At 41.4% G+C, this 27226-nt stretch overlaps 1 protein-coding gene and 1 long non-coding RNA gene across 3 annotated transcripts; both read right to left on the bottom strand.

Annotated features, from left to right (window-relative positions):
- Window positions 1–26577, bottom strand: cxcl12a (C-X-C motif chemokine ligand 12a). 2 transcript variants are annotated; one of them, NM_001281354.1, is made up of 4 exons: window positions 26301–26367; window positions 19810–19927; window positions 18756–18839; window positions 1–28 (listed from the first exon to the last, which is right to left on the bottom strand). In NM_001281354.1, exons 1-4 carry the CDS (start codon window positions 26365–26367, stop codon window positions 1–3), a joined length of 297 nt encoding a protein of 98 aa, NP_001268283.1. The 2 variants fall into 2 exon arrangements, with proteins under 2 accessions (NP_001268283.1, XP_090062606.1); XM_090206480.1 differs by lacking the exon at window positions 1–28 and having other exon boundaries at window positions 18748–18839; window positions 26301–26577.
- Window positions 7578–16656, bottom strand: LOC110525860 (uncharacterized). The gene is made up of 9 exons (XR_005052258.2): window positions 13614–16656; window positions 13287–13344; window positions 13082–13121; window positions 12617–12700; window positions 12398–12459; window positions 12122–12210; window positions 8429–8492; window positions 8151–8291; window positions 7578–7924 (listed from the first exon to the last, which is right to left on the bottom strand). It is a non-coding gene; the product is annotated as an uncharacterized LOC110525860 (long non-coding RNA).
- Window positions 26578–27226: the final 649 nt, after the last annotated feature.

Below are 27226 nucleotides of genomic sequence, written 5' to 3'. Positions count from 1 at the left end.
CTAGTTGGTCTGCTTGGCTTTCTTCATCCTGAAACAGAGAGACGCCCAGTATGAATATACGACCGTTAACATAGACATATGGATATCGTCCTTGTGTGTTCAGGTCAACCACTTGACTGTTCCGCCAGCAAAAACACTTTGATTAAACACCATATTGAGATGAATGACTATTTGGTTTAGTCCCGAGTCTCTGCTGCACTGTGTTAGAGACACTGGAATGTACTACCTCACTTTGCCAAACCTCCCCTGTGATAACTACTGCTACTGGGGTCCACAGCGAAACACTCCTCCTATGTGTTTGTGTGTGTCTGTCCCCTGCATTAATACTCTCTGTATTTTCCAGACAGTTGTAGCTGTTAGTAACACATGGGTCAACGAGACTAATGGTGCAAAACACATTCAACACAATGATTATCCATCTTAAGTCTCTCTATCAGGACCAGTGGCGCGTATTCAAGGAGTTCAAGGGAAGCCAGGTGTCCCCAAAAAATGTACCAAGAAAAAAAACATACAGTTATTTATCTTTTGCCTGTCTGTGTTTCATAATTTTCCTTCAACTCGCAAGAGGCTGAATGTATCTCACTGGAGAAAGCATCCGAGCGAGCGAAACAGCGCCCCTCTGTCTCTGTATGTGAAGCCCATCTATTTCATGCTGTCCTGTCAAAAAATAGTCTGATAACCTTGCCATCCGTAGCATTGAATGCAGGGGAAGCTAGCGAGTATTTGGCCTCCCTTGATAATAAAAATAAATAAATAGCCAAACAGTGTTGAGCGAAATTGAGTGAGCAAAACTGTGAATGGTCCTGGCGCACTCAAAAAAAAGTGTGAAGGGAATGGCAGTTTGGATTTGGCTTCACACCAATCACATCAAAAGCCAAACGTCATTGACAGAAAAAATGAATTGTTGCACCGCGTTATGTTGTTGTCCTAAGGGGGCTAGCTAGCTAGCTAAAAATGTCCTTTTCATAAATTAGCCATGGATGGAGATAGGGATTTTGACTTGTGGTTTTACTTAATTCTCCATACTGGCCAATGATTATCATGGTGATTCTGATCCAACCATGAATTCATACATTGTGCTCCTTGCCTGAGAGGATGGAAGTTCAATATGTAGCTAGATGTACTAGGCTAGTGTTAACCAGCTGGCTCATCGTTGCCCATGAAAGGAAGTTAGGCCTAGGACAACCAAAACTAAAAGTGTGTACAGTATGGTAGAATCATAGATAGTTTTGGCAACATGAAAGAAAGGCGGATGGTATTGGCGTTTCTCTACAAGTAGGGTGAGTGAACTTGTTTTTCTACTTGAACGCGCGTGCACACACAGAAATCAGTACCATGGACTGCTACTTAATATTTAGCTTATGTTGATTGGACTAAATTGTTTTTTGGTATATTTTAGTTGTCACTGTATTAGACTAAGCAAAGATAATATGATGATGTTGAAATGTTAAAGTTGAAACTGGTGCTGGAATTAGTGGAGGCAGCTACTGTTTTCTTTGCTACTTGCGGTAACTCTGTTGTAAATCAATAGTTGTTTAGGAGTCCGAAAATCTCGGAAACATTGACTTACTTGACCATGCTGTAGGTCATGTAACATGTTACATGCAATGTGCTTTCTAGACTTCAACGGACAGATGTTGCTCTCTGGTTTTGTGAGGAAACATAGGTGTGGTTGAATTGTATCTTGTTCTTGGCTATCATGGTGGCAAGGCATATGAACTGACAGGTTACGCAATTATCACCACATAGGATGTAGTATGGCAATTTATTTCCTGGTTTGGCTTTCCAGGGATTTTATCAACGCACCATTACTGCTCAGGACCCAGTTAAATATCTCTCTCTGTAGCCAGTTAACTCCATAGAATGACTAGATACTCTGGACATATACGTTGCTTTGACTGGCGTACCCACTACAAGTAGCTCTTCACTCTTGGCCAAGAGCGCACCCATGCACCAGAAGCATGGGAGAAAATAGTCTAACCAACCTCCTTTTTTCAATACCCACACAACAGAGAAACACCTGCAGAGTTCATTTGATTTTTAGTGATCCAATTCTTCTCGAACAAAGGCATTCTCAAGGAGTTGAGCAGTCCAGTTCTCCAACACACCCACAACGGTGTGTAAGAGCTGTACACTGTCTGCCTCTCTGCTTGTATAGTACAGTAGTCTGCATGCTGATCTGTGTCTGGCAGCTAGAGTGCCTTCAGAAAGTATTCATATCCCTTGACTTATTTCACATTTTGTTTTGTTACAGCCTGAATTCAAAATGTATGAAATATTATTTTTCTCACCCATCTACTCACCCCATAATGACAATATGAAAAGCATGTTTTTAGAAATGTTTGCACATTTATTGAAAATGAACTACAGAAATATCTCATTTACATAGTTATTCACACCGCTTACTAAATACTTTATAGAAGCAACTTTGGCAGCTATTACAGCTTTGAGTCTTTCCACACTTGCCCATTATTATTTTCGAAGTTCATCAAGCTCTGTTAAATTGGTTGTTGATCATTGCTAGACAACTATTTGCAGGTATTGCCATAGATTTTCAAATAGATTTAAGTAAAACATTTAACTTGGCCACTCAGGAACATTCACTGTCTTCTTGGTAAATGTAGATTTGGCCTTGTGTTTTAGGTTATGGTCCTGTTGAAAGGTGAATTGATCTCCCAGTGTCTGGTGGAAAGCAGACTGGTTTTCCTCTAGGATTTTGCCTATGCTTAGCTCCAATCTGTTTATTTTTTATCCTGAAAAACTCCCTATCCCTTACCGATTACAAGCATACACATAACATGATGCAGCCACCCCTATGCTTGACAATATGGAGAGTGGTACTGTGTAAGTAATGTGGTGTATTGGATTTGCCCCAAACATAACACTTCAGGAAAAAAGTTAATTGCTTTGCCACATTTTTTTGCAATATTAGTTTTATTATGTACAAGCTTCCTTCTTTTTACTCAGTTAATTATGATACTATTGTGAAGTAACTACTGTAGTGGTCAAAAATATTGTATATGTATATAGTTTTTTTTAAAGAAAAGCTATTTTTTTGTCCATTAAATAACATAAAATTTATCAGAAATACAGTGTAGACATTGATAATGTTGTAAATGACTATTGTAGCTGGAAAAAGCTGACTTTTTAAATGGAATATCTACATAAGCGTACAGAGGCCCATTATCAGCAACCATCACTCCTGTGTTCCAATGGCAGGTTGTGTTAGCTAATCCAAGTTTATCACTTTAAAAGAGTAATTGATCATTAGTAAACCATTTTGCAATTATGTTAGCACAGATGACAACTGTTGTGCTCATTTAAGAAGCAATAAAACTGGCCTTCTTTGGACTAGTTAAGTGTCTGGAGCATCAGCATTTGTGGGTTCGATTACAGGCTCAAAATGGCCAGAAACAAAGACTTTCTTCTGAAACTCGTCAGACTATTCATGTTCTGAGAAATGAAGGCTATTCCATGCGAGAAACTGCCAAGAAACGGAAGATCTTGTACAACGCTGTGTACTACTCCCTTCACAGAACAGTGCAAACTGGCCCTAACCAGAGTAGAAAAAGAAGTGGGAGGCCCCACAACTGAGCAAGAGGACAAGTACATTAGTGTCTAGTTTGAGAAACAGACGCCTCACAAGTCCTCAACTGGCAGTTCATAAAATAGTACCCGCAAAACACCAGTCTCAATGTCAACAGTGAAGAGGCGACTCCGGGATGCTGGCCTTCTAGGCAGAGTTCCTCGGTCCAGTGTCTGTGTTCTTTTTCCCATCTTAATCTTTTATTTTAATTTGCCAGTCTGAAATGGCCTTTTCTTTGCAAATCTGCCTAGAAGGCCAGCATCCCGGCCAGCATCCCGGAAAGGAAAGTTGCCATTGTTAATTCCAAGTTTCCTCAAGAATGCTACAGGTACTTCCAGGGAGTTTGTACGCAGTACGTGTCAATGCGCACACGGGCTGGTTTGAGTGAGGGCCGCCTGAGCGTGCTCCAAGCGGTGTATCTTTCAGAGAAATGCTATAACCGTATGACTGGGGAATGATCTCGACCCCGAAACCGGCTTAGCCACTGTAGTCTCAGTCATTTTACTCATACCAGTAAATTAAAGAATAATACATTATTTGTGATTAGAAAACTTATGAGAAAAATACAACTTTCAGCACACAAAGTCCATATTGTGAGCACACTACCACTATGGGACAGTTTGGTTGGCGCAACGTACGACAGTCTCGTTTTCCAAATGTTTTATTTTAGTAGCGTGAATCGTTCCTGTTCACACCAAAGTGAAGAGTGAAATAATTGTAGGTATGACTCCACGCCTCATGCTTATCACCTGTGGAAGACGGGGCTTCCAGCGAGGCACGGATTTCATTGGCCTTGTCAGGCGTGATTGTAGTTCCTTCAACTGAAGTCGCTAGGGTGCGACTCCCTATAGTAATACCAAAGTTGACTTAAGTGAACTACACTACATGACCAAAAGTATGTGGAAATCAACACCTTTGCAGCCTGAATAGAGAATGTTTTATGTACGAACCATTCCACATGGGATACCAGTTTTAGCCGGATGCGTGCATTCCCTTTGGACAGTAAGATGAAATGAGTCAATATCGCCATGGGCTACATTTTGCGTAAATCATGCACTGATATCAGTGCAAGATATGTGCTGACGTTTGAGGAAGTTTGAATTATGTGGGTGCGTCTCTAGTCAGGATTACGTTCTTCTCACTAAAACTTCTGTAGCAAAGGTTACCTGTCGGTTGTTTTGCTCTACGACCCTCACAAGCTTCACGGGACTCGTCTGAAGTCGGTACCACTGATGTGTCAACTTCTGTCTGTAGTGTCCGAACAGTTTGGGCTATAAACTAATCGAAAGCAGATAGTCTCACAAACACGTACATGCTCTACAACACTCACAAGACTCATCTGAAGGTAGCCCGGTACCAGTTTTAAAAATGGATGGAAGTATGGAGGTACTTTAGTGCCAACAAAAAAACAGATAAATATGGGTAAAAAAAAGTATTATATCTCTTAGATTTAGGACAGACACTTCAAAACATACTTCCTTTCTAAATTGTTTTTATTATTATTATTAATAATATATATATATATATATATATATATTTTTAATTTCAGATTTTTTTATGATTATACAGATAACAGACAGAGCAGGTAGATGGCAGAAGACACACGGATCCCCTACCAAATCAAACCCACCCCAACCCCCCCATGCTCAAGTTCTCAAAGAGGGTGTCGAGTAAGGTAGCATTACCAGCGGATTCCGAAGTGTATAATTGTGAGAAAATGTTATGAAAGCATGAATTGACCTCTAAATGATCAATACATTTGATACCCAGCTCGTCAGTTATCTCAGGTATGGTTTGATTTGAGGTTCTCTGACGCAGCTGGTGTGCTTGCAATTTCCCTGATTTCTCTCCATGTTCATCATTTTTGTGTCGAGATTTATTAATTTGATTTTCAGCTTTGTCGAGTTAAAAAAAGATCAAACTCTGTAGTGTCAAATGTTGTTTTAGTAAACCTACGGATGAATAGTGTGAATATGTCATATCCAAATTCTAAGATTTTATTTGTAGGTTCCCCTAGGCGTTGAACATTGCACTTCCTTAATCCTGCGCTGTACTAAATCATTTGGCCCCTTAGATAAGCCTTCATTGATTCCCATACTGCCGTAGGAGACATTCTAGGGGTTTGATTAAGCTCGAGAAATAGCTCAATTGAGATTATATAAAAGCAAATAAGGTTTCTACTGATAGCAGTAGCCGCAAGGGAGATAATTAGAATGTGTATTTGGTAGAAGTAGTTTCATAGTAAGAGGAGAAGGATCCGAAATGACTATAGCTTGGTAATCACATTTGGTGATAAGTGGCAGAAAAGTATTGTCTAGGAAAAAGTACTCTATACGTGAGAAGGTCTTATGAACTGGTGAGAAGAAATAATACTCCCTAGCTGTGGGATTGCAGATACCCCACGCATCAGATATGCCATATGTCTTAAGAAATAGCTGAATTGTGGATACTGTGTTTGATGAAGATGATACCTTAGAAGAGCTACGATCCAGACTAGGCGACAGTACACAAATCATATCACCACCAATTGTTCGGTGGTGTGTGTCCATATCTGTGAAGTATTCGGTGGTGTGTCCAAAACATTTGTGAAGAATGAAATGTTATCCCAATTTGGTGCATACATGTTAGCCAAGATACCAGGTGTATTATACAGTATTCCTACTAGAATAATGACACGGCCTGCTGAGTCTGACTCTACACTTGACATTAGGAACGGTATTTTTTTACTAATTAAAATGGCTGCTCCTCTAATTTTAGAATGAAAATTGGAATCATATGATTGACCGATCCACCCTCCTTTAAAACGGCAGTGGTGCAAAGATATCCACACCTAATGTGTTTATGGTGGGGAACACTAAACCTATCGGTTAGATAGCCCCACTGAAATAGTGAAAGATTTAAAACAAGTTGCGCAAAAATAAATAAATAAATAAGAAATACTTATTTTACAACCCAAAACTAGGCTGTTTTAAAAGAAAGAATAAAACATTTTATAAATCACATCTTACAGCAATACCACTATGTCAGCAGCAACGTCTTTAATGAAATTACGTGACCTAATAATAGAACTGTGCTTTATCTACCCTGGATACGAGTACCGTCGAGAAAAATAGAAACGAGCAGCTTCATGGTAATAAAATGAAACATTAAAACAAAAGGAAAATTAGCTCACCAGAACTAAGGCACTAACGTTGCCTAATAATAACAATATCAACTGACACCACTGGCAACACTATACAGTATCTACAAAAGAGAGACTGAGTCTGCAGAGGTAAACACATCCGTCCATTACCCTAATTGCCAAATAGGTGAACATTCAGCCATTTGCTTCATCTGACCATGGTAGAATGTTCGACTTTATGACGGCCATAGTCTTCGATGCCATTGTATGTTATACAGAGCCGGGTAGGAAAAGCCACACCATACCCGACGTCGGTCTGTCCACGGAGCAGACTCTTGACATCGTTGAAAGCAACACGGTCACAAGCAAAGCTGGGGGCATAGTCCAGGAAGATAGATTATGGGTGCTCAGTTGCATCGAAGTGGGACAAATTCTCTGACACGCCGACGAACATCATACAATGCTGATAGTAGTGCAGTTTAGCCACAATGAAGCAAGGTTTTCCGCCAGGCTTACTTGCTTGAGAGTCCCGATGTGAGCGGTCTACAAGGACGTCTTTATTCAATTTGAGGGCTTCCTTCAATAACTTTGAGACCGATGAAGTAGAACTTGAGCTACCCCCATGATCCTGATATTGGATCTTTGCATATAACCTTGTAAATTTATGCATTGTTCCATAAGGCTAGCCACATCAGTTTCGAGCTTCTTAATCGTGGTTTGTAGTGTAGTTGTGTCGTCTGAGCATGGGGACAAGTTCCATGTCGAAGACAGTTTGTTTCCAGTTCAGTACGAACCACTTTATTATTTAAATGACTAGCAAATAGTTTCTACATAGCACAAGAAACATCAATAATCTACCCTGATAGTATAGGGTGCACGTATTTATTTTGCTTCGTGTAGCATACAATAAGTCATCAGTCCTCATAGCAAGAAAATAGCATTACCATAGAACTAAATGTGGCAATTTTCTGAATGAAATCAACACATTTTTTGTTGGCTGTCTATGGCACACCAAGACTGCCAGACTGTAGTTGGCGTTTCGGGCAGCGTCCAGTTTGTTCTTGTAGTTCTTGTTGATGTGAGGCATTAGCATTTTTCTCTACTGTGTGGTGGAAGGATGCAGAGGAACTTGGTTTGCTAGACAGGTTGAATTTACCACTCTGGGTCCTATGCTGGGCCATAGACTTCACCAGGGCTTCTACGAAGTACCACGAGTACTGCAACAAATAGGGATGACACACTTTACACATGAACTTAAACACACACACTCACATAAGGAACAAAGGCAGCAGTGATTTACTGTAAACAAATCAAGTTGATCAAATCAAAATGTTATTGGTCACATACACATATTTAGAAGATGATATTGCGGGTGTAGCGAAATGCTTGTAATATGCATAATCAAAAATAATACTGAAAAAAAAGTAAAACAGAGTTCCTTACGCAGTTTGTTGCTGGTGAGGAAGTAAGTGGAGGGGTTGAGGTTGGCTGTCATGGCTTTAGCCAGCTCCTCATGGACACTCTGAGGGTCCTCATGGACATTCTGACCCCACTGGCAGAGTTTGGCTCTGGCTTGAACACAAACTGGAGAGAGACACCAGGGGCAGAGAGAGCCACGGTCACTTAAAAGCTCTCAATGATAAATATGAGATCAGCACGAGTGATGAGGTGGTATATGTCTATAGGTGTACGGCTAGTTTAGTGTAGAGATTGTACTGTACCTTCACATAGGACCTGAGGTGATGTTCCAGTCCCTACTCGTGAGCTACAATATGAACCATCACTCTGGAAATAGAGGAAACAGCCCGTATTAATCTTAGCTTTCAACCTATTTAAAATATCAAGAAAGTGTACAGTATTATAAAGAGCCATTATTGCATGGAACTCTCTTCCATCTCATATTGCTCAAGTGAACAGCAAACCTGGTTTATAAAAAAAACAGATAAAGGAACACCTCACGGCACAGTGCCTCTCCCCTATTTAATCGAGATATTGTGTGTATGTATTGATATGTAGGCTACGTGTGCTGTTTTTACATTTATGTGCTGTATTTCTATCCTTGAGCTGTTTTTGTCTGTTAATGTTCTGTGATATGTCATGTTTCATGTTTTGTGTGGACCCCAGGAAGAGTAGATGCTGCTTTCACAACAGCTAATGGGGATCCTAATAAAATACCAAACATTTTTGTTGCTGTGTTGTTATAATATCTTGTCGATGCCACTGTGTGCAGAATGCTTACTGGCATTTGGAAATAGCACGGAAAGAAGAGATCCGGACACAATGTGGATACGGTAAATGTAGGTGTCGACACAATGTGTTTGAAATTCCATGATCAGAACTACATGATCAGAATACAAAAACTGCATTAACTGTCAAGTCATGAAATGCTTTGAAAGGCTGGTCATGGCTGATACAACAGTGGTAGGCCTGATCACCAACAACGATGAGACAGCCTATAGGAAGGAGGTCGGAGAGCTTAACGTGGGGTGCAAGAACAACAACTGCTCCCTCAACATAATCAAGACAAAGGAGATGATTGTGGACTACAGGAAAAGGAGGACCAAGCACACCCCCATTCTCATCAACGGGGCTGTAGTGGAACAGGTTGAGAGCTTCAAGTTCCTTGGCGCTCACATCACCAACAAACTATCATGGTCTAAGCACACCAAGACAGTCGTGAAGAGGGCACAACAAAACCTATTCCCCATCAGGAGACAGATCCTCAAAAGGTTTTACAATTGCACCATCGAGAGCATCCTGACGGGTTGCATCACTACCTGGTATGGCAACTGCTCGGCCTCCGACCACAAGGTACTCCAGAGGGTAGAGTGCATGGCCCAGTACATCACCGGGGCCAAGCTTCCTGCCATCCAGGACCTCTATACCAGGCGGTGTTAGAGGAAGGCCCTAAAAATTGTCAAAGACTCCAGCCACCCTAGTCATAGACTGTTCTCCCTGCTACCGCACGGCAATCGGTATTGGAGCACCAAGTCTAGATCCAAGAGGCTTCTAGACAGCCCCAAACCATAAGACTCCTGAACATCTAATCAAATGGCTACCCAGACTATTTGCATTGACCCTCCCCCCCCAAGCTGCTGCTCCGTTCTGTTATTATCTATGCATAGTCACTTTAATAACTCCACCTACATCTACATATTACCTCGACACCGGTGCCTCTGTACATTGACCGGTACCCCTTGTATATGGCCCCGCTATTGTTATTTACTGCTGCTCTTTAACTATTTGTTATTCTTATCTCTTACCCTTTTTTGGGGGGTTATTTTCTTAAAACTGCATTGTTGGTTGTTAAATGTTCAACCAGAGGGAAAACAACTCTGGACCACCTTTACTCCACACACAGAGACGCATACAAAGCTTTCCCTCACCCTCTATTTGGCAAATCTGACCATAATTCTATCCTCCTGATTCCAACTTACAAGCAAAAATTAAAGCAGGAAGCACCAGTGACTCGATCAATAAAAGTGGTCAGATGAAACAGATGCTAAGCTACAGGACTGTTTTGCTGGCACAGACTGGAAAATATTCTGGGATTCCTCCAATGGCATTGAGGAGTACACCACATCAGTCATTGGCTTCATCAATAAGTGCATCGATGACGTTGTCCCACAGTTACTGTACGTAATACCCCAACCAGAAGCCATGGATTACAGGCAACATCCGCACTGAGCTAAAGGCTAGAGCTGCCTCATCCAAGGAGCGGGACTCTAACCCAGAAGCTTATAAGAAATCCCGCTTTGCCCTCAGACGAACCATCAAACAGGAAAAGTATCAATACAGGACTAAGATCGAATCGTACTACAACGGCTCTGACGCTCGTTGAATGTGGCAGGGCTTGCAAACCAGTAACACGAGCCTACCAGACAAGCTAAACTACTTCTATGCTCCCTTCGAGGCAAATAACACTGAAACATGCATGAGAGCACCAGCTGTTCCGGAAGACCGTGAGATCACGCTCTCAGCAGCCAATGTGAGGAAGACCTTTAAACAGGTCAACATCCACAAGGCTGTAGGGCCAGACGGATTACCAGGATGTGTACTGTAAGCATGCTGGCAAGTGTCTTCACTGACATTTTCAACCTCTCCCTGTCCGAGTCTGGAATACCAACATGTTTTAAGCAGACCACCACAGTCCCGGTGCCCAAGAACACTAAGGTAACCTGCCTAAATGACTACCGACCCATAGCACTCACATTGGTTGGTCATGGCTCACATCAACACCATTATCCCATAAACCCTAGACCCACTCAATTTGCATACCGCCCTAACAGATCCACAGATGATGCAATCTCTATTATACTCCATACTTCCCTTTCCCACCTGAACAAAAGGAACACCTATGGAAGAATGCTATTCATTGACTACAGCTCAGCGTTCAACACCATAGTGCCCTCAAAGCTCATCAACAAGCTAAGCACCCTGGGACTAAACGCCTCCCGCTGCAACTGGATCCTGGACTTCCTGACAGGCCGCCCCCAGGTGGTAAGGGTAGGTAACAACACATCCGCCACGCTGATCCTCAACACAGGGGCCCCTCAGGGGTGCGTGCTCAGTCCCCTCCTGTACTCCCTGTTCACTCATAACTGCACGGCCAGGTACGACTCCAACACCATCAATAATTTTGCCAATGACACAACAGTGGTAGGCCTGATCACCGACAACGATGAGACAGCCTATAGGGAGGTCAGAGACCTGGCCGTGTTGTGTCAGGACAACAACCTCTCCCTCAAGACAAAGGAGATGATTGTGGACTACAGGAAAAAGAGGACCAAGCACGCCCCCATTCTCATCGACGGGGCTGTAGTGGCGCAGTTTGAGAGCTTGAAGTTCCTTGGTGTCCACATCACCAACAAACTAACATGGTCCAAGCACACCAAGACAGTCGTGAAGACTCCAGCCACCCTAGTCATAGGCCGGTCACTCTGCTACCGCACGGGAAGCGGTACCAGAACGCCAAGTCTAGGTCCAAGAGCCTTCTAAACAGCTTCTACCCCCAAGCCATAAGACTCCTGAACATCTAATCAAATGGCTACCCAGACTATTTGCATTGCCCTCCCTCTTTTACACCGCTGCTACTCTCTGTTGTTATCATCGATGCATACTCACTTTAATAACTCTACCTACATGTACATATTACCTCAACTAACCGGTGCCCCCTGCACATTGACTCTGTACAGGTACCCCGCTGTATATAGTCTCGCTATTGTTATTTTACTGCTGCTCTTTAATTACTTTTTACTTTTATTTCTTCTTATTATTACTTATTTTTTTACTGCATTGTTGGTTAGGGGCTTGTAAGTAAACATTTCACCTGTTGTATTCGGCGCATGTGACAAATACAATTTGATTTGATTTGTCACAGACACACCCTTACTGATTTGGTGAGTAGTACAGACCTGTGTGTAGACACTCAGTAGAGACCAGGTGAGTTGACACCTAATAATGGCTTCCCTCCATCAACCCATTTAATCACTGGACCAGAATGCTGAAAAGAAAACATAGTATCTAAGGAACCCGGAAAACAGCTAAATCTTTATTGAGGCTGAGTAGAGACCATTACTGGTCGGAGGCAGTGGGTTACATGGAATACTTTTAAATGTGAATCACTCTGAATTCTATTATATTCCCTTCCCGTCCCTTCTCTGTCCTACCTTCCCCTCTCCTACCCTTACCTTGATGATGCCCTCGTGGATGCTGAGGTATCCAGGCAGCAGGTTGGAAGCACGATCTTAATCTGAGGGGGGGTAATACACTGTTATAATATAAGAGATCCATATGTTTTAATAATACTAACTATGATTCTATTCGTGTGCAACACATTCTTCATACAGTAATGATACAGTAAAGACCCAATCATTGAATACCAAGTGCTTTGTCCATACATAAAGTACCTCTTCATAGACCTTTGCTGGTGATGTAAGACTGCAGCGAAGGCCTGCCTGGTGAAGAGGTCCACCTGGTCACCTGCAGATAGACTGGAACCATGACATAGAGACGACAGGGTTAATATAGATACACTGGAACAGAGACAGAGAGTGGGGTCGTGTTCATGTACATATAGAAATGGGGACAGTGTTTGCAGAGAGCAGCCAAACCCTTGTCAGGCTACCTGACCTGTCTCAGCTGGGGCTTGTTACCCTGACTTGTTAACCCCTAATTTCATACTTCAAAACATATTCTTCATAACAATGACTTAGCTTAGGTAGCCTATATAGCTTAACCTGGTTTACCGTTTATTCTTTAGATTATTTTGAACCATGGTCATAACATAGCCTGTGCGTCAATTGATCATTTGTACAGATCAAAGTCTTAACACTATGATTACAATTAGCCTTTTATTTAACTTGTAACATTACCTTTAACCCCAATGGTGGAACACGAGACAGAGGGAGGAAACTGACAAGAGGAAGTAAACAGAGACGGCATGCATGATCATTGACTGGAAAACAGCACATAAATCAAACAACGCACAACAAATGATTTGGCTAGCTAGCAAGTAAGCAGAGCACAGCTAAAAGCATTTCTTGCTTATTTTTATCAGATAATGTTCCAATTTCTTACCCTCACACCAGTCGGGAAAGAGTGTTTTGTCCTGCCAATATATTGTCCTCTTTCGTCCCTGAATGAAAACAGTTTGAAAAATATGATTTGTCATTAGCTGCCTAGCAAGATCACCAATTCAGGATTTTAAAACTGTGCATTCCTATATCATTGACATATTCCTGAATATACAATTAATTGTTCATAGTGTAAAAATGACAAGATCACCTGGTAGCTAGCTTGGCTAGAGACCTGACTCTGCGTTATGTCCTAATGATTCAATTTAACCATCATATGAAAGATTAACATTTTAATGTAATTTGTTGAATAAATAAACATAATACTCACATTTCACAATGTTTATTCTTCTCAAAACATTTCTTCTTCTTCTATGGTATATGGTGATCGCACAATTTAATGTGCATCCCACCAACTACCGTGCGGGATGGAAACAGGATTCCTAAAAATGGAACAAACTAGCAAAAAACTAGCAAACTCCAAAAATAAATAAATAAACTAAACTAAACTAAACTGTCCATCTGCACACACTTGAAACATTGCCAAATCCTTTACAATTCTTATACTGCAATGGTTTGGGGATGAAAGCTCTTACAGTGTATCTTACAAAACTAAGCTTCACATACGTATTTGCTCTTTACCAAAAAAACAACAGGGCCGACAGACCTTTTTCTTTTTCTCCATTCACCCAGCGGGTCAGACGGCGGGCACCAACCACACTAGGAATTCTCTTCAGGTATTGAACCTGAACATCCTTCGTCACATGACTCCTTTGATGGGTGCTCTACTCCGAAGTTTAAAACACAAAACTTCTATTGTCCGGATGTTATATATATATATTTGACTTTTTACCCCTTTTTCTCCCCAATTTCGTGATATCCAGAGACAGTCTTGTCCCATCGCTGAAACTCCTGTACGGACTCGGGAAAGGCGAAGGTCGAGAGCCATGCGTCCTCCGAAACATAGCCCTGCCGAGCCACACTGCTTCTTGACACACTGCTTCGCTTAACCCGGAAGCCAGTCGCACCAATGTGTCGAAGGAAACACCGTACAACTGGCGACTGAAGTCAGCCTGCATGCGTCCGGCCCGCCACAGAAGTCTCTAAAGCAGTGGGACAAGGACAACCCGGCCGGCCGGCCAAACCCTCCCCTAACCCGGACGACGCTGGGCAAATTGCACGCCGCCTCATGGGTCTCCCGGTCGCAGCTGGCTGCGGCACAGAACCAGGGTCTGTAGTGACGCCTCTAGCACTGCGATGCAGTGCTTTAGACCGCTGCGCCACTCAGGAGGCCCTGTCCAGATTATTTTAAGGCTCACTGCAATCTCTGTTCTTCATAAATACAATTAATCCAAATTAAACAATTCCAGGTCACTCTGACCCAGTGCATACTTCACCATTTTCGACACCTCAAACGGGTCTCCCACATATGCACCCTTACTCAACAAAAGCATCCAAACAAGAAGCGATTCCTTATCATTCACACACGTATCCTCCACTCCAATTTTAGAGTCCATTCAGAACATTCGTCTTCACCAACTTTATATGATTAAATATGAAACTATTTGTGAAAAGATTAAATGTGATTTTGTGGCAACATTATGGCAACATGATGGAACCGCCCTCCAAGGCGAGTGCTTAAAAGGACTTGCTGAAGAATTAACATACAGACCAGAAAGCATGGAGCGGTGGCTACATGTTAAAATGGTTAAAAATTACAAGACCAATATACGTGCAGCGTGGGCTGAAAACGTTGAAATGGTTGCAATTTAAATATAGACCAGCGTGACCAACAGCGTGAGCTGAACGTTACGAAATGTTTAGAAACTCTCCACGCGAGTGAAGAAGATAAAGACTACATCGGAACATTCAGTCTGCAGCTGTTTAAGTACTGTTAGTCTAGTAAACTCGACCCAAAGACCACCGCGTGTGTATATCTGAAGGATCCAGTCTAACGAACACTCAGAGACAAAGAAAGCCTACTACAACTACAAAAGACATTGTTACCTCTGGTGGACAAACCAGAGACTACTGTCGAACGACTCCCCATAGACGGACCGGGCGATGTCAACAGAGAGCAACGACAAAAACATACAAGCTTAAATATATACATTGCAATTATTTTCGATTGAGCAGCCATTCATGTGTAATGTATTCACATTCCCATGAGCATATTTTTCCAACTCTCTGTCTCTCCCACTCTTTCTGTCCCCACCCCTTTCACGGTGTAACAAGCCATCATATCGAGTTAGTCCACTAGGGACTTTTCATTGCATTATGTTAGAAATCAATTCAACCTATACTGTTTGTGTATGTCTGTGTGATTATTTAGTTAGTAAATAAATAATTAAACCAATTTGTGCATCTTTGAATCATTATTTAGACTCGGGTTCCTGCAGATATCCAAGAATTTTGCAATGTTAGAATGAGACTGATATGAGATAATACTGATTAATGGATGACTGGTATGATAATGATACATTCTAGTATATTCTTGAGTTAATTTGGGAAACAGTAACTCATAAAACAAACTTCTTCCATGGTGCCCCATGTTACTAATGAGTTCATTGTTACATGATTAATTTAATAATGTATTAATTCAACACAGTTAATTGATTTGATAAAATAGCCATCAACACATTAATGGTAGTCATGTCACGACACTATCATGGTCCATACACACCAAGACAGTTGTGAAGAGGCCACGACAATGCCTATTCCCCCTCAGGAGACTGAAAATGATTTGGCATGGGTCCTCAGATCCTCAAAACGTTCTACAGCTGCACCATCGAGAGCATCCTGACCGGTTGCATGGTATGGCAACTGCTCGGCAGCAGACCACAAGGCGCTACATCACCGGGACCAAGTTTCCTGCCATCCAGGACCTCTATACCAAAAGAAGGCCCTAAAAATTGTCAGATTCCAGCCACCCTAGTTATAGACTTTCTCTCTGCTGCGCATGGCAAGCACTACGGAGCGCCAAGTCTAGCTCCAAAAGGTTCCTTAACAGCTTCTACCCCCAAACCATAAGACTGCTGAAAAGTTAAACAAATGGTTTCCTGGACTATTAGCATTGACCTAGACTTTTTATATTCTGCTGCTACTCGCTGTTTATTATCTATGCATAGTAACTTTTTCCCTACCTACAGTGCATATGGAAAGTATTAATGTATTCAATGTAGACTTTTTCTACATTTTGTTACATTTCAGTCTGATTCTAAAATATATATTTTTATTTTATTTCCCCCTCATCAATCTAGTTTTTATAAATGTTGGAACAGAAATACCTTATTTACAAAGTATTCAGACCCTTTGCTATGAGACTCGAAAATGAGCCCAGGTGCATCCTGTTTCCACTGATCATCCTTGAGATGTTTCTACAACTTGAGTCCACCTGTGGTAAACTCAATTGATTGGGCATGATTTGGAAAGGCACACACCTGTCTATTTAAGGTCCCACAGTTGACAGTGCATGTCAGAGCAAAAACCAAGCCATGAGGTCGAAGGACTTGTCAGTAGAGCGCCGAGATAAGATTGTGTCGAGGCACAGATCTGGGGAAGGGTACCAAAATATTTCTGCATCCTTGAAGGTCCACAGGAACACAGAGGCCTCCATCAATCTTAAATGTAAGAAGTTTGGAACCACCAAGACTCTTCCTAGAGCTGGCCTGACTGAGCAATCGGGGGAGAAGGTCAGGGAGTTGACCAAGAACCCAATGGTCACTCTGACAGAGTTCCAGAGTTCCTCTGTGGAGATGGGAGAACCTTCCTGAAGGACAACCATCTCTGCAGTACTCTGCCAATCAAGCTTTTATGGTAGAGTGGCCAGACGGACGCCACTCCTCAGTAAAAGGAACATGACAGCCCGCTTGGAGTTTGCCAAAAGGCATCTCAAGGACTCAGACCATGAGAAACAAGATGGTCTGATGAAACCAATATTGAACTTTTTGGCCTGAATGGCAAGCATCACATCTGAAGGAAACCAGGCACCATCCCTATGGTAAAGCATGGTAGTGGCAGCATCATGCTGTGGGGATGTTTTTCAGCGGCAGGGACTGGGAGACTAATCAGGATTGAGGGAAAGATGAAAGGAGCAAAGAACAGAGATCCTTGATGAAATCCTGCTCCAGATCTCTCAGGACCTCAGATTGGGGTGAAGGTTCACCTTCCAACAGGATAATGGCCCTAAGCACACAGCCAGGACTACGCAGGAGTGGCTTCGGGACAAGTCTCTGAATGTCCTTGAGTGGCCCAGCCAGAGCATGAACCTGACCGAACATCTCTGGAGAGACCTGAAAAAACCTGTGCAGCGACGCTCCCCATCCAACCTGACAGAGCTTGAGAGACTCTGCAGAGAAGAACGGGAGAAACTGCCCAAATAGAGGTTTGCCAAACTTGTAGCGTCATACCCAAGAAGACTCAAGGCTATAATTGCAGCCAAAGGTGTTTCAACAAAGTACTGAGTAAAGGGTCTGAATACTTATGTAAATAGTTATTTACAGTGTTTTTTTTTATACATTTAAAAAAATCTGTCTAAAAATCTGTTTTGCTTTGTCATTATGGGCTATTGTGTGTAGACTCATGAGGGGGAAAAAATATGTAATACATTTTAGAATAAGGCTTTAACGTAACAAAATGTGGAAAAAGACAAGTGGTCTGAATACTTTCCGAATGCATTGTACATGTACATATTACCTCAATTACCTTGACTAACCTGTACCCCCGCACATTGACTCGGTACCGGTACCCCCTGGATTTGGCTTCGTTATTGTTATTTGTTGTGTAACTTTTTTTCACTTTAGTTTATTTAGTTAATATTTTCTTAACTCTTATTTCTCTTAACTGGACGACTTGTAAGTTAACGACTTGTAAGTTAGCATTTCACAGTAAGGCCTACACTTGTTGTATTGTGCGCATGTGACAAATACAAATGGATTCATCACTCTTTATATCAATATTTAGCAGCAACAAACTAACTTTTAATGAGTAATTACCACATTCTTATCTGGTTGTTTCTGACTTACTTCGCTGTTGTTTCCTGGTACTTTCCGGACGTTAAACTCTTATTTCAACACTGTATACTAAAGTGCTACCCATAAATGTTATGTTGCATCTGTGTTCAGGCTATCCTGAATATGCCCAGTCCGTCTGATTTAGTTAAATAAAAATGTATCACTTTTTTTGTAGCGCTATCCAGGCTTATCCTTATCATTTAATTTCTGCACGCATAACCTTGACTTTCCCCTAAATCATGTAGCCTATGAATGTCACTGGCAGACGTGCATGAAAAGTTATGCACACATGCAGATCAAGTTCAGATTTGGCCCTGAGCGTGTACTACTTTACTACTGTACTGTATGTCCTGATGAAGTGGAGAATAGAGAAAATGTCATTTTCTGAGGAGAATGATACCATGTTTCTGTGTAGACATGAATGTGTTTTAGGTTGTAGATTCTCTTAAAGGGTCCCTTACTTGTTGAGGGCATTCTTCAGGTACTGCTGCAGCCACTTGGTCTCGGGGTTGATACACACCTCCTTGTGGTTCTTCAGCTTGGCACTGCAAAGAGAGAAAATAGAGGGATAAGATTAATTGAGAAAGAAGAAAGAATGAGATTGATAGCTTCTGGTGCCCTGTTCCATTCCAGCACACTGGAATACCTAATTAATCACGCACATGCACACACATGCACACACACACACACACACACACACACACACACACACACACACACACACACACACACACACACACACACACACACACACACACACACACACACACACACACACACACACACACACACACACACATCTCATAATGTTGAGCAGTATCAGACCCTATCAGTTAGGAGTAAGAGGAAAGACAGGCCAATTATTTAGAGCTGCTATTAATGTTTTCCTGTTGAAAACAAAACTGCATCCAATTCCCAACCCCCCACACACACAATTTTTCATGATACGCTTCCTATGGATGTGTCTAATTATGTGTGCATGGCTTACAGAATAGACAATGAGAAGACTATCAGAAGTGTGTGTGTGTGTGTGTGTGTGTGTGTGTGTGTGTGTGTGTGTGTGTGTGTGTGTGTGTGTGTGTGTGTGTGTGTGTGCCCCTCAGGGGCTCCGTTCACTGGCCGTCAGCTCCATGGGATTGATGGTGTGGAATGTCCAAAAAAGAAGGAGAGACCTGTCACCACTTTTAAAGGTCCTGGGAATGTGTGTGTGTGTGTGTGTGTGTGTGTGTGTGTGTGTGAGAGAAGAGAGAGAGCGATTGAGTGTGTATGTGTGTGTGTGTGGAAGAGAGAGAGAGTGTGTGTGTGTGAGAGAGAGAGAAGAGAGAGCGAGAGTGTGTGTGTGTATTTGTGTGTGTGTGCGTGTGTGTGTGTGCGCCTCAGGAGCTCCTTTCACTGGCTGTCAGCTCCATGAGATTGATGGTGTGAAATGTCCGACCAGAAGGAGAGACCTGTCACCCCTTTTAGTGCATGATCTTGCCTATAACCGGTGCATGTTTGTGTTGGCGTGGTACTCACATCACTTGGAAGGGGCAGTTGGGTGTGTGTAGGAACTTCAGTTCTCGGATGTTGCGCTGGGGGACGGTGTTAACTGTAGAACGACACCAGCACCTCTCCATCATACTGATGGGCTTAGCTGAAGAGGGGGTAGAACAGAGAACATGAATATAATATACAGTATCATTAAGAGACAAGTGGAGAACATGAAAACCCCACCTCATTTTGTCAGAAACCAGGAGAGAACACAAGGCCAAGTGAAAAAATACTGTCAGAGAGGAGCAAGGCCCCCACTGTCAAGTAGAACAGGAACAACATTGATATTATCCTACACTGTAAGACTTTTCGGTAATTTCAACAGTAAAACACTGTAGAATGCACTGTAAAATACCTTAAATGTGTTTTACAGAATTGATGCTATATGCACTGCATTTTACAGTGTTATACAATAAAACTAAAAGCAACGTACCGTATTATTTATTTATAGTAAATTGAATACAGTACCCTACAGTATTTATGGAGCTCCTAAAACCTTTTAACCACTACTGGCGGCACGGTATTGTTGTTTCTGGCTCATTAACATATTTTGAGATCTGCCTTGTAAGAGGCTCAATTTATTGCACCCGTGAGTGAGAGTGCTGTACCAATTTAACTGATACGTGGTAGTGTCCCCACAATTACATGTGTACAGGGGACAGATTGGAGTGGCAGCAAATCTCAAACTTATGGTTAATGGTTGAGTATTTGCCATGTCTTTGGTCTGTTTTGGCTTGTGCTCACTGCAAGTTTGGAAGCCTTTAAACTCAGCTACTGCTCTGGTTAATCGTTGGGCATCATTTGAGTTTGGGCATCATAATCGTTGGGCATCATTTGAGACAGTTCATTATCATCACATTATCATTTTTTTACATTTTCAATTTGACTTTGTTTTCACCAATCTAACTGCATAATAACAATGGTAAGTGTTTATTAGAAAAGTACATCTCTATGTAGCCTAGGCCTATTCGCAATACAGGTGATTGTATAATAAATAGGAGTGTGTGCATGCATTGACTTATTGAGCTTATTTTGGCTGATTTCATGGGGCTACAGATGACAAACAATGTGTTTCCTTTCCATTTGGGACTTATTTTATTGTAATGATCAACAACATTTGCATAGAAGTAGAATATTTTATTAAAGTCACCCCGTAAATGTGTTCAAACTGGTACACCTGGCACCTACTACCATACCCCGTTCAAAGGCACTTAAATATGTTGTCTTGCCCATTTACACTCTGAATGGCACACATACACAATCCATGTCTCAATTGTCTCAAGGCTTAAACATCCTTCTTTAACCTGTTTCTACGCTGATTGAAGTGGATTTAACAGGTGACATCAATAAGGGATCATAGCTTTCACCTGGATTCACTTGGTCAGTCTATGTCTCTACTAATGTTTAGTACATTCAGTGTATATATATTCTGGACTCTGACATTACCTGTTCTAAAATTTCAATATTTTTTTTCCATTCTTTTCTTTTTGGATTTGTGTGTATTGTTAGGTATTACTGCACTGTTGGACTGAGGAATTTGCAGACTTTTACCGTCTCCACTCCTGTAGGCTGTCTCGCCATTGTTGGTAATCACTACCACTGTTGTGTCGTCTGCAAACTTGATGATTGAGTTGGAGACTCAAGCAGTCATGGGTGTACAGGAGGGGCCTGAGCACGTGTTGAGGATCAGCGTAGAGAAGGTGTTGTTGTATACCGTCACCACCTGGGGTTGGCCCGTCAGGAAGTTCACGACCCAGTTGCACAAGGCGGGCTCAGACCCAGGGCCCCGAGCTTAGTGATGAGCTTGAAAGGCACTATGGAGAAGGTTAAGCTGTAGTTAATGAACAGCATTCTTGCATAGGTATTCCTCTTGTCCAGATGGTATAGGGCAGTGTGCAATGTGATGGTGATTGCGTCATCCGTGGATCTGTTGAGGCGGTATGCAGATTGTAGTGGGTCTAGGGTATTGTGTAAGGTGGAGGTGATATGAGCCTTAACTAGCCTCTCAAAGCACCTCTTGATGACATAATTTTAGTTAAATTACCTTCACTATCTTGGGTACAGGAACAATGGTGGACATCTTGAAGCAAGTTGGGACAACAGACTGGGATAGAGAGAGATAGGATATGTCCGCAAACACTCCAGCCAGCGTCTGAGGACGTGGCAAGGGATGTCGTCTGGGCCGGCAGCCTTGCGAGGGTTAACACGCTTAAATATCTTACTCAGGTTGGCCATGGAGAACGAGAGTTGCTTCGGCGGCACTGTGTTTTCCTCAAAATGGGCGAAGAAGGTGTTTAGCTTGTCTGGGAGCAAGGCGTCAGTGTCCGCAACGTTTAGAATCTGTTATTGTCTGGAATCCCTGCCACATACTTCTCGTGTCTGAGTTTAAGAATTGTGACTCCACTGTCTCTCTACTGACGTTTTGCCCGTTTGATTGCCTTACGGAGGGCTTAGCTGGACTTTTTGTGAAAATGGTTTTTTGTTAGGATATTATCATCACAGTGGGAACAACATCCTCTATGCACTTTCTAAATGAACTCTGTCACCGAGTCAGTGTATACGTACGTACATTTTATTCTCAGATATGCGGTTTCCAGGTTGCACAAAGGTCAGTGTAGTTCCTTGAGAGATGTCGTGGTGTCAGCATGAAACATACATCTCCACATTTTAAGGCAATCTCATTTCTGGTCGAAATGCTGGTGACTGATTGACTGATCTAATATCCCAAAGTTATTTTCGGCTGTAGGTAATAATGCAATAAATATCCTGAGCAAATGTAAAAAATAACAACAAATTGGAATAATATTCGCTAGGGATATGAAATCTAACGTGGATCCAGGCACAACTGTCTTCACCGGCATTAACGAATGAGACGCCAAAATATCCAAACACCTTTTTGTCCAGCACTTGGACTGTAAATGCATCGCATGCGATATCACAACGGCTGTTCGCCACTTGACTGACATTCAGCCTTCCTGGATCAGATAACGATGTGTGAAAATATCACGGCGTAACTAATCACCTGGACACCAAATGCGCATCCAACAAGTATTACACTAATTGTTGAAGAACCACGTTAAGAACAGTATTTATTTAGGTTTTAAGCATCAAGGTAAAGTGACTCTTTTGGTTTTAAGCATTCCATTTTGAAATCGCATTTATTAGGGTTGTTTTCCCCCCCATAACATAAGGAGACATGAAATGTTACTTAGTTACACTGCATTTCTGAGAGCGCTATACAAAAAAAACCTCCGACAGCTAGATCTAGGATTCTTACAGGGTTCGAGTTTATTGTAAAATATAACCATTAATGCTTAATATATGATATAACGACAACTGACACTTTTTATGCCACACGTTTGTGAACAAATCCGTCAAGACACCAACCATAATAAAGGGTTAAACATAGGTTTTTAATCAACTTGTTAATTTTTTATGACTATAGCTTCTATCTTAATGTAATTACATGAAAAAAAAATGGCAGATTATTAGTGGTCCAGTGTAGGAAATACTCAATGGAAACCATGTTTATAAATAGACCCACATGCACGCACTGCTGGAGTTGTCGTGCCCTGGTGGTGTTGCTTTACGCACAACGAGTAGACTATAAATGCTTTATAAATGCCTAGGCTACTTGTTATTGCTGCTCATGGGGAATATGACACTAAAGATAAATTCAAAAGGGCCATTCATTTGAACAGTTTATTTGAAAATAAAATGATTTTCACATGCTATTTGAAAGTGAATGTGGAACTAGCCAATGAATCATCCAAATAAAGCATGTTTAACCGGAAGCACTCTTTCAATGATTTTAAACTGTAATAAATAACATAAAATAGTTGACAGGAATCAGATCAGGAAATCAGATCAGGAAAAAAATAATTGTGCTAGGGCCACTACAAATCAAATACATGCTAGGGTGTCTAATAAAAATGCATATTTTGACCAATTGGTAAATCATGTTAATTTTGTAGATAAAAGTTATTTGACTTTTTGCAATTGCATTTATTATTGGCGCACGAGCGTGTTTGTCTGTGTGCGCCATCGCGCGCATGTTCATTTTGTCCACTCACATCAGACAGATCAGGACACGCAGGTTGAAATATTAAAACAAACTCTAAACCAACTATATTAATTCGGGGACAGGGCGAAAAGCATAAAAGATGTATGGCAATTTAGCTAGCTAACTTGTTGTTGCTAGCTAATTTCTCCTGGGATATAAACATTGGGTTGTTATTTTACCTGAAATGCACAAGGTCCTCTACTCCGACAATTAATCCACAGATAAATGGGTAAACCGAGTTTGTTTCTAGTAATCTCTCCTCCTTCAGACTTCTTCTTCTCCTTTGGACTTTATATGGCGGTTGGCAACCAACTTTAAAAGGTGCATTACCACAACCGACTGGAGTGTGGACCTCAGTTCATCTTTTAATTACCTATGTGGGTATATGCTCCTAAAAACCAATGAGGAGATGGCACATGGGTATATGCTCCTAAAAACCAATGAGGAGATGGGAGAGGCAGGACTTGAGGCACATCGAGCATCACAAATAGTTATATTTTAGCGCATGGCCACGCTGACGTGCAGAAGCAGTGTGGGTGCAATGACTGAATAACATGTATGTACATTTATTTTTGCAATGCTCACGCTGGTCAGCATGTAATTTGTGGTAACAACGAGAGGCAACATGAGGCAAATGTATTCAATCATTTGAAGAAGAATAACCATTCCCTACATTAAGAAGATTGCATGATGTAAAAAAAAACGCCAGACAGCAGCAAAGTCCCTCTGCCACGACCAACCACCTGCCTTAAACAAGCATTGATTGCAAATGCGTTTTCAAGTGTAAGGTAGGGAGAAACATCCAATAGACATTTAGAAATCACAGAGGTTAACCTATCACATAGCCAAAGACATGGTCCTTATTACACAGTCTGCAAAGAGGGCGTCAAAAGAATGATAAACAAGCTGGACAGGAGATACAAGATTCCATCTTGCACATATTTCTCCCAAGTAGCTATCCCAACAATGTACCTATAAAATTAAGGGGGAAGTTGAAACATGTCCCGTTAAATAACTGGACCAGATTCCAATGTTTTGGACAGAGGCTGCATCTTGAAATTGGTAGGCTCCGTGTTAAATGTTTTTAAGGCACTTTGACTTAAAATGTCAATTATAATGATTGAAATTACATAATTACACAATCATAAGCTTCCTATTGCATCTGCAGCCTATGGCTGCCTGAATAAATAATTCACTTAGGTTATTTAAGATCTCATAATGGTAAAATAGGAAATAGGAACTCATAATGTTATTCATTCATTAATGAACAACTGCTGCGCTTATAGCACTCTATATTTTGATGATCAAGTTAAAAATGTATGTTTGTTAGTATGTAAGTGTAATAATTCTATATATTATAATATGTAGCCTATAACAATGTTAGAAATTGTTTGTTTAATTTGGTTGTGTATTCAGTTAGCACAGCATGTATTCATTCATATGATCTAATTTTAGAAGTGATGTTCTCTACCCTGATACTTGTCTGAAGGAATTACAACAGTTTCACCCAAGTTTTTGAAAATCCCAATTCATAATCGCAATTGCAATATCTGGCCCAAAAAATAATCGCAATTACATATTTTGTCCAAATCGTGGAGCCCTAGCTGGAGGCTGTGCGAGAATAAAGGCTACTTGGCAGGCTTACTTTACTGTTAAATTTGTCCTTTTTTTCTAGAATCCGCAGGCCATAAAACAATATAGAGGCAAGATAGATATCGATTTTGAGACAAGACATGTAGTATTTTAATATTTTAGTATATGCATTTCATATTAATGCGAAATTCCTGTTCTTTTTTGAAGATCTCCCACAAAAACAAGCATATCTCTGTGAAATGTCAACGGAGCATTGAGTGTACAGCAAGCTTTTTATTTTCAAAGACTTATACGTTTAGTTCAGCTCATGTCATGCTAATTTAGATTTTTTTTGCGACAAGTGAAACTTTGAAGACAACCACCACAACACGTAAGAAGTTGCTGCAATAAAGTTGCACGGTTGTATTAGGTTACGAAATTTTTTGGTTACGAAACTTTTTGGGATGCAATGTTAGAGAAAGACCACACTGAACTATTCAGAACACGAATAACCATATTTGTATATGTAAAATGTATTTTATAACATAAGGAACATTTCATCACCAAAGCGCGTTTGTGAACACCCCCATAACATGCATTATCGAATTCGATGTAGCTCAAGCATGGTGTAAACTAGGCAGACCGATTGAACAACGTATTATTATTATTATTATGAGTGGCAAATTTAGCAGAAATCAGCAGCTGCACGTCTCACTAAAACAGCCGCAGAACATGGACACACACAGAACCGCCCCGCGGGGCTATAGAAAACCTCCACACAATGCTTTATTTGAATAACGAATAACAGATATCATAGCTAAACTCATCCAAAGTAGCCTACCTTGTGCGAAAGGAACGTATGTCGCCACAGCAAGCACAGACATAACCGCCAAGAGTTTCAAATCCATGATGAACGATAACGATACCGGTAATCCGTTCAGTGTAGAGTCCAGAGCACACTGTGACAGTGGGCGAGTGTGTCGGATTGTTGAATTTATGTATGGTGCAATGGGGACAACGGGAAAGTGGGAGTGTCTGACGATGAACAAATTAAGTGGAAATGAATGTGGATTTGATATATGACCCCCTGAAAACCGAGTTTCCTCTAGAGCTCTGGATCTAAATCAAAGTGGTACGGAAATCTGGGCAAACTTCCTCTGCCTTAACCTCAGGCTGGTGGCATGATGGCAAATTCTGTATCTTTGACTTTGGAAACTGGAATTGATAGTGTTTAGCGGGACAGTGCATTTGTTAAGCCTAGTGAGATAGGGAGAATAAAAAAAGTGACTCATAAATTAGCTATGCATTCTGCTCTGACTTTTATATGGTCGCTGCGTTCAGAGCAATGGCAGGATTCATTTGTACATGTTTATATTTGGTCACGGTGTGTTAACTTCTCCCAGAGGCCTGCATCACCCCAATTTAACTAACAGACAAAACATGGAGATGGAAAACACACCAAGCCCCAGACTTATATTACAACACGTGTGCCAGTGAATAGACAGAGAAGATATAGTAACCACAGAAAGAACACATGGTCATTTTAGAAAGGAAATATCTGGGCTATTCTCAGTTTAAGTGAATCCCTAAACAATTGTCTTTACCTCAGCCTGGAACTAATTCCAGTTAGGGTTGAGGTGAGAATGTGTGTGTGTGTGTGTTTCTTGTGTTGTGTTTGGAGGTGTTTTATTAGTGAGTTTAACAGGATGCAGATGTGAAGTCCACTTCCAGACATTTGGCTTTAGCCCACCAGAGCAAGTGTGTGTG

This window comes from Oncorhynchus mykiss, chromosome 1, assembly GCF_057628025.1.
Source record: "Oncorhynchus mykiss isolate SJ-2025 chromosome 1, ASM5762802v1, whole genome shotgun sequence".
Lineage (NCBI taxonomy): Eukaryota > Metazoa > Chordata > Actinopteri > Salmoniformes > Salmonidae > Oncorhynchus > Oncorhynchus mykiss.
Note: the sequence above shows the minus strand (reverse complement) of the source record. Positions and strands in the feature narration are given on the sequence as shown.

What these genes read in the sequence shown, in the direction of transcription:
- cxcl12a (NM_001281354.1), bottom strand. Translation starts at nt 26,367, where the DNA reads ATGGATTTGAAACTCTTGGCGGTTATGTCTGTGCTTGCTGTGGCGACA. An exon ending in ATACGTTCCTTTCGCACAAG is followed by an intron (nt 19,928 to 26,300) that starts GTAGGCTACTTT and finishes CCCCCTCTTCAG; the next exon opens with CTAAGCCCATCAGTATGATG. An exon ending in CTGAAGAATGCCCTCAACAA is followed by an intron (nt 29 to 18,755) that starts GTAAGGGACCCT and finishes TCTCTGTTTCAG; the next exon opens with GATGAAGAAAGCCAAGCAGA.